Source organism: Muscardinus avellanarius, assembly GCF_963383645.1.
Source record: "Muscardinus avellanarius genome assembly, chromosome: 2".
NCBI classification, from domain to species: domain Eukaryota; kingdom Metazoa; phylum Chordata; class Mammalia; order Rodentia; family Gliridae; genus Muscardinus; species Muscardinus avellanarius.
In genome coordinates this window covers 66,255,755-66,264,129 of record NC_137787.1, presented here as the reverse complement: position 1 = coordinate 66,264,129, position 8,375 = coordinate 66,255,755, and the positions used below count along the sequence as shown (strand labels likewise).

General features: G+C 40.9%; 1 protein-coding gene across 2 annotated transcripts in view; it reads right to left on the bottom strand.

The window, feature by feature from the left end:
- Positions 1 to 280: 280 nt before the first annotated feature.
- FASTKD1 (FAST kinase domains 1) overlaps positions 281 to 8,375 on the bottom strand; it is a gene marked incomplete at its 3' end in the record, with an annotated part of 31,696 nt that continues 23,601 nt past the window's right edge. For both annotated transcript variants that reach the window (XM_080689169.1, XM_080689170.1), the window contains 3 exons: positions 3,388 to 3,526; positions 1,570 to 1,684; positions 281 to 376 (listed from right to left, as the gene is read on the bottom strand). In XM_080689169.1, coding sequence (XP_080545295.1) covers positions 281 to 376; positions 1,570 to 1,684; positions 3,388 to 3,526 — 350 coding nt within the window. The remainder of the gene's footprint in view (positions 377 to 1,569; positions 1,685 to 3,387; positions 3,527 to 8,375) is intronic.

Genomic DNA, 8,375 nt, shown 5'->3' with positions numbered 1-8,375 from the left:
ACCCAGTATTCTTTGAGTTAGGCCACTTAATTAAAATAAATACAAATATGACACACCAAAGTAATTTTTTTTCTTTCTTTTTTTGACATGGGGGATTGAACCAGGGGCATTGTACCTCTGGAACACACCCCCAGTCCTATATTAAGTTTGAAACAGGGACTTGCTAAGTTGCTGAGGCTGGTCTTGAACCCATGATCCTCTTGTCCTTGCCTCCCAGGTACTAGAATTACAGGTGTGCACCATTTGCCTGGCAATAACTAATTTTAAATAAAAACTACAATCATGATTTTCCTTCTCCAAATATATGTTCTCTCAGGTAGTCCATCCGAGCATCCTTTGTTGACAGTGTCATGGAGTTCCATTCAAAATAAGGGACCTGTAAAATAAGTAATGTCATTTGAATGAAAGTCTTAAAGCAGCTACAATAACACCAAGGAAGATTTATCAGCACCAACTGGGCAAATATGGAAAACCTATACAATTAGTATATGTAGATAGAGCCTTTGAGCCCCTTTTAGAAGCTCAGTGGGTACTTCTTCCTGACATTGCCTAGAACACCTTTCTCAACCTTACTATCAGGTCCTTTCATCCTCCGGTACCTACAGTACCAGCAATGGATATTTTCCCTACGTGCATATACTAGCTTTCCTCTTAAAACTCTATCCATCTCCATTTTGACTCTCTCCCTTGTAAGCTTGTACACAAATCAACAGATCTTCTAAAGATAAAAAAAGTAGCGCTGGGTGTGGTGGCGCACGCTTGTAATCCCAGCATTCGGGAGGCTGAGACAGGAGGATCGTGGTTCACCGGCAGCCTCAGCTACTTAGTGAGGCCCTCTGCAACTCAGTGAGACCTGGTTTCAAAATAAAGAATAAAAAATAGGGCAGCGGGTATAGCTTGGAGGTTGAATACCCCTGGGGTTCCATCCCAGACCCACAAATAAATAAGTAAATAAATAAATAAATAAATAATCTCTTATTCAACAACAACAAAAAGATGTTATATCTCAGAGATATATATATATTTTTTTGGTGGTGGTGTTGGGGATTGAACCCAGAGGCATTCTACCTCCAAGCTACACCCCCAGCCCTATTTTTTTTTTTTTTTTTTTTTTGCGGGTCTGAGGATGGAACCCAGGGACATTTGACCTCTGAGCTATATCCCCTCCCTATTTTTTATTGTTTATTTTGAAACCAGGTCTTACTGAGTTGCAGAGGGCCTAAGTAGCTGAGGCTGTCCGCGAACTGCTATCCGCCGATCTCAGCCTCCCGAATGCTGGAATTACAAGTGTGCACCACCACGCCTGGCTATATTCTTTCTTTTTGAAATAGGGTCTCACTAAGTTGCAGAGGGCCTCACTAAGTAGCTGAGGCTGTCCACGAACCACCATCCTCCTGTCTCAGCCTCCCAAGCACTGGGATTACAAGCATGTGCCACCACACCTAGCCTCAGAGATATTCTTATATAACCTTTTTTAATATTAAAAGGTAATTCTGGAACTTTTATATTAAAAGGAAACACACGGACAACCAAGCTTTATGAAGGCTGAATTACCTGGATATTTCATACCTGAATTACACGATAGCCCAAAATTTCCAAATGGCGTTTTTTCATAGCAGATTTTCCTTTTAAGTGAGGGATATTTGTACAAAAAGCTTTTGAATCCAAAAACTCAAAAGCAATCCTACATAAGATAAAAATAAATATTTACTTCCAAATAAAACGAGAAACAATAATTACAGGTCTTTCAGGAACAAGAATATATTTTTATAAACTCACAAAACAAGGTGAATATGAATGAGAATCGTTATTTTTCTACCTAGGGAATTAGTAACCAAAAACAAGTAAGGCTATTCACGTAATTGAATTATAGTATAATATCTCCCAGCTTTCATCCACTTGGTTCTTTGTCCAATACATACTTATGACATGCCCATTATATATCCATAAGGAAGTTACACAGAAAGATAAAGCAACATAGTTTTAATAGTTTACCAGAGAAGAAGTAAGGTACAGTAACAAATATAAAGCAGGAAGTGGCTAAGCGCTATAAGAAAAGTAGAGCAGTAACACTGGGCACGGTGACGCACACCTGTGATCCTGGCATTTGGGAGGCTGAGACAAGAGGATGGAGGCTGACAGCCTCAGCTCCTCAGTGAGGCCTTTTGCAAGTCAGTAAGACCCTGTATCGAAATAAAGAACAAAGCCGGGCGGTGGTGGCGCACGCTTGTAATTCCAGCATTCGGGAGGCTGAGACCAGAGGATTGCCTCAGCTACTTAGTGAGGCCCTCTGCAACTCAGTAAGACCTGGTTTCAAAATAAAAATACAAAAATAGGGCAGGGGGTGTAGCTCGGAGGTCGAATGCCCCTGGGTTCCATACCCAGTACCAAAAAAAAAAAAAAAAAAAAAGAGTACAGAGGTGTGGAAGCAAAAAAAATACTATTCCAGATGATGACAACTATGTTAGAACTTTAGAGAAATTCCTAGACTTTGGACTTCCTAGGTGAAGTTAGGGCATTAGGACGGAATGTAAAGGTACAGAGGCAAATGCATGGGATACAGGAGGAGCAGATGCTACTGCAATCGATCAATCCTTGATAACTAAGGCCATAATATAATGCAAAAGTTAACATTTTTTTCTTTTCTTTTCTCTCTCTTTTTTTTTTTTTCCCCCTGTAGTGTAAGGGATTGAACCCAGGGACACTCTACTGAGCTACACCCCCAGCCCTTTTATCTTTTATTTTGAGGCAAGTTCTCAGTTATTTGGCTGTTCTCAAACTTGGGATCCTCCTGCCTCAGCCTCCTGAGTTCCTGGGACTATAGGTATACATCACTGTGCCTGGCCAAATTTAAGATTTAGATAAAATTTAGTTGGGCGTGGTGGCGCACACTTGTAATCCCCAGGCTTAGGAAACTGAGACAGGAGGATCGCACAGGTTTGAAGCCAGCCTCAGCTTCTTAGTGAGGTTCTCAGCATCTTAGTGAGATCTTATTTCTAAATAAAGTATAAAATAGGTTTGGGAGTATAGCCTAAAGGTAGAAAAGCCCCTGGGTTCCACGACCCCAGTGCCACCAAAAAAAAAAAAAAAAAGATTTAGATAAAAATCTAAGAAATACAGCCGGGCATGGTGGCACACACTTGTAATCCCAGCATTCGGGAGGCTGAGACAGGAAGGTCGCAGTTCTCAGACAGCCTCAGCTACTTAGTGAGGTCCTTTGCAACTCAGTGAGACCCTGTTTGAAAATAAAGAATAAAAAATAGGGCTGGGGCTTGGAGTGTAGCTCGGAAGTAGAATGCCCCTAGGTTCCAACCCCAGTACCACAAAATAAATAAATATATAAATAAATAAAATAAATAAAGATAAAAAATCTAAGAAATAAATTACCTTTCAGTTCCCGGTGGAAGCCTTGATTCAAATGTTTGGTTATTTGATTCCCAATATAGTCTTGGTAGTTTTCCTAAAGTTATATTATGGCTTTCATAAGGAAGAGGTCTTTTTCTTTTATCCAAGATACATTCAAAATCTTAAAGAAATAGAGGATCAACAGTATAAACTGGTCAGTTCTTAAAGGGAAAAGTTTAAGATACATTTAAAATATATACAAACATTTATATGGATATACACAAAATGATGAAAGTCACTAATTATCCAATTTATTGTATAAGATCTGGTCCTATGGCACCTCTTTGAAAATCAAACAGTAAAAATCAACCAGCAAGTATTAATGTCATAGCACAGGGCTATATTTAGCACTGGACTAGATGAAATCATATTAAAGAGTTACTGAGCCAGGCATGTTAGCACACGCTTGTAATCCCAGCACTTGGGAGTTGAGACAGAAGGATCGCAGGTTCACAGCCAACCTCAGCTACTTAATGAAGCCCTCTGAAACTTACTGAGACCCTGTTTCAAAATAAAGAATAAAAAAATAAAGCTGGGGGGGATGTAGCTCAGAGGTAGAATGCTCCTGGGTTCCACCCCTAGTACCAAAAAAAAAAAAAAAGGTTTAGTTTTAATCTCCATAAGGCTCTTGGGCACATCTGGAGGAAGCTCAATAAGTCATCTGAAAACTAGTAAAGATTCAAGCACTTATTCTGTCTTTCTCATATGAATTGTATTTAAAGTTAACTAAATGAGTTGATATGGAGAAGTTCTTTTTAGACAAATTTCAGCTAATAAATGTAGGAGAAAAACTTTGCCACTACTCATGAATAGCAGATGCAATGAGTTATCACTAATGGTAGCTAAAATTGAAACACCCTGGGAGAAGTGTCTACCTGATGAATCAGCTGAGGACATACACAGGCACTGGTGAGTGCTAATAAGGCAGAGATACAATGCAGTGAGAAGAACACACAGCCTATGAAGCCGTCTGCCAAAAGCAAAACAGCCCTAACTTAAAATGTCACCAAGGCTCTAGTCTATATACAAAACACAAGAGAAACATAAGCATTTTTTTTTTCCTTTTTTTGTGTGTATGTGTGTTAGGTAGGCAGGTAGATAGGTAGGTACTGGGGACAGAATGCAACCCTTGCTCCCAGCCCTTTTGTAATCTATCTATCTATCTTCCTTCCTTTCTTTCTTTCTTTTTTTTTTTTTTTTTTTTTTTTGCAGTACTGGAGATGGAACCCAGGGACATTGTACCTCTGAGTTACACCCCAGCCCTACTTTTTAGTGTATTTATTTATCTATTTATTTATTTATTGGTGATACTGGGGTTCCTGGAAGCCCTTCTACCTCCGAGCTACACTCCCAGACCTATTTTATATTTATGAAACAGGGTCTCTTACGCCAGCGCGGCTGGCTTCGAACCTGCGCAATCCTCCTGTCTTCTCTGTCTCCCAAGCACAGGGATTACAAGCGTGTGCCACCACGCCTGGCTAGTGTTTTTATTCTTGAAACAGGGTCTCACTGAGTTGCAAAGAGCCTCACTAAGTAGCTGAGGCTGTCCGCAAACCGCCATCCTCCGGTCTCAGCCTTCTGAATGCTGGGATTACAAGCGTGTGGCACCACACCCAGCTCATTTTTAATTTTGATACAGGGTCTTAATAAATTACCTTGTTCTGGCTTGAACCTGCAAATGGCCTGTCTCAGCCTCTCAAGTATGGTATAATGGGCATCTGGCTTATGGGCATGCTAAGTGACACCACAGGGTTGCAAAACCAAAAGTCTAGATTATAAAAAAATTGCTTTAAATAAATTACAAAGAAAAAAAAGAAAAGAATATCTTAAGTCAAAAGAAATCTTACTGGGAGTGGTGACACATGCTTGTCATCCTAGTACTTGGGAGGCTGAGACAGGATATGGGTTCACAGCCAGCCTCAGCTACTTAGTGAAGCCCTCTGCAACTTAGTGAGACCCTGTTTCAAAATAAAGAATTAAAAATCGCTGAGCGTGGTGGAGCATGCTTGTAATGCCCGCGCTTGGGAGGCTGAGACAGGAGGATCACACAGATTCGAAGCCAGCCTCAGCTACTGAGTGAGACCCTGTTTCCAAATAAAAAAAAATATATATATATTTTTAAAAAATAGGTTAGCCGGGCGTGGTGGCACACGCTTGTAATCCCCGCGCTTGGGAGGCAGAGACAGGAGGATCTCGCAGGTTTGAAGCCAGGCACGTGTGCTGGCTTAAGAGACCCTGTTTCCAAATAAAAATACAAAATAGGTGTCTGGGAGTGTAGCCCGGAGGTAGAAGGGCTTCCAGGAACCCCAGTACCACAAAAAAAAAAAAAAAAAAAAAAAAAAAAAAAAAAAAAGGTTAGCCAGGTGTGGTGGTACACACTTGTAATCCCAGCATTTGGGAGGCTGAGACCTGGAGGATCACAGTTCGCGGACAGCCTCAGCTACTTAGTGAGGCCCTCTGCAACTCAGTGAGACCCGGTTTCAAAATAAAGAATTAAAAAAAAAGGGCAGGGGGTGTAGCTCAGAGGTCAAATGCCCCTGGTTTCCATCCCCAGACCCGAAAAAAAAAAAATAGGTCTGGGAGTGTAGCTCAGAGGTAGAAAGCCCCTGGGTTCCACCCCCAGTACCACACAAAAAAAAGAAAAAAAAATAGGAAGCCAGGCGTGGTGGTGCACGCTTGTAATCCCTGCGCTTGGGAGGCGGAGACAAGAGGATCACGCAGGTTCGAAGCCAGCCACACTGGCTTAAGAGACCCTGTTTCCAAATAAAATATTAAAAATAGGTCTGGGAGTGTAGCCCAGAGGTAGAAGGGCTTCCAGGAACCCCAGTACCACAAAAATAAATAAATAAATAAAAATAAAAGATAAAAATCGGGCCGAGGGTGTAGTTCAGAGGTAGAATGCCCCTGGGGTCAATCTGTAGCACCTAAAATAAAAAATAAAAAAGACAAATCTGAGCCAGGTGTGGTGGTACACACTTGTATTCCCAGTACTGGGGAGACTGAGATAGAAGGATGGCAGGTTCACTGTCAGCCTCAGCTACTCAGTAAGGCCCTCTGCAACTTAGTGAGACCCTGTTTCAAAATAAAAAATAAAAAACAGAAGTGGAAGTATAGCTCGGAGGTAGAATGCCCCTGGGTTCAATTCCCAGGACCACAAAAATAAAACAAACAAAAAAGACAAATCAGAGCCGGGCGTGGTGGCGCATGCTTGTAATACCCGCGCATGGGAAGCGGAGGCAGGAGGATTGCACAGGTTCGAAGCCAGCCATACTGGCTTAAGAGACCCTGTTTCCAAATAAAAAAAGTATAAAAAAAATAGGTCTGGGAGTGTAGCCCGGAGGTAGAAGGGTTTCCAGGAACCCCAGTACCACCAAAAAAAAAAAAAAAAAAAAAAAGAAAAATCAGGGTTAGGGATGTAGCTCAGTGCTAAGAGTACTTGCTTAATATGCCCAAGCCCTGCATTCCAGCCACAAAGCACCAAAAAGAAACGGCAGATAAACTACATGTAAGGTTTGGATCCTAATTTGAACAAATAAATTATAAAACAAAACAAATAGAAGCCAGGTGTGGTGGCACACACCAGTGATCTCAATACTTAGGAGGCTGAGACAAAAGGATCACGGGTTTAAGGCCAGCCACAGCAACTTAGCAAGTTCTTATTTCAAACTTAAAAATAAAATAGGGCTGGGGTATAGCTTAGAGGTAAAATGCCCCTGAGCTCAACCCCCAGTACTAAAAAGAAAAGAAAAAAAATTCAGGTGAACTCTGGTGACTAATGTTGATAACAATGACCCTGGATAGAAATTCACTCATTATGTTACTCTACATTTTGCTTTGTTTTGTTTTGTTTTGTTTTGTTTTGTTTTGTGACAATGTCTTGCTATGTTGCCCAAGCTAGCCTCAAACTGCAGGGTCACTATCCTGCAATCCTCCCATCTCAGCCTTCCAAGTACTGGGAGTATATGTATAATTTAAAAAGTACTTGAAAGCTGGGTGTGGTGGACTTGTAATCCTAGCATTTGGGAGGCTGAGAAAGGAGGAGTGCAGATAGGCCTTTTGCAACTCAGTGAGACCCTGTTAAAAAATAAAGGATAAATCCGGGCGTGGTGGTGCACGCTTATAATCCCTGCACTTGGGAGGCGGAGACAGAAGGATCTCGCAGGTTCTAAGCCAGTCTCAGTGGTTTAAGAGACCCTGTTTCCAAATAAAAATATAAAAAAAAATACGTCTGGGAGTGTAGCCCAGAGGTAGAAGGGTTTCCAGGAACCCCAGTACCACCAAAAACTAACTAAATAAATAAAGGATAATAATTCCAGCATTCGGGAGGCTGAGACCTGGAGGATCGCGGTTCACGGACAGCCTCAGCTACTTAGTGAGACTCTCTGCAATTCAATGAGACCCGGTTTCAAAATAAATAATAAAAAATAGGGCAGAGGGTATAGTTTGGAGGTAGAATTCCCTCTGGGTTCCATAAAAAAAAAAAAAAAAAAAACCTTGATATTTGGCAACCATTTACATTAAGCAGATATTTTCTAACCTAATAGTAGAAAGCTTATGTTAATCCTCTTAAAATGATCTTTTTCATTTAAGCCCACCACTTGAACTTATTATCTTTTTGAACCTTCTACAGTACTGCCCTCCAGCATCAGTTAGCAAAGCAGCTTTATGTCAGTTAAATCAAAATGCCTTCTACATCTTGACTACCTACAAAACAGCTCAGGGACAAGCACAATATCTCTGTAAACCTTTATCCAGATTGGTAGTCCAATTTAGTTTTTGTGATAGGCTTAAAATAATGAATAAATCTTTGTCCTAACTTAAGGACATTAAGATTTTTTTTTTTTCTTTTGTAGTACTGGGGTTCCTGGAAACCCTTCTACCTCCAGGCTACACTCCCAGACCTATTTTTATACTTTTTTTAAATTTGGAAACAGGGTCTCTCAAGCCAGCACAGCTGGCTTCAAACCTGT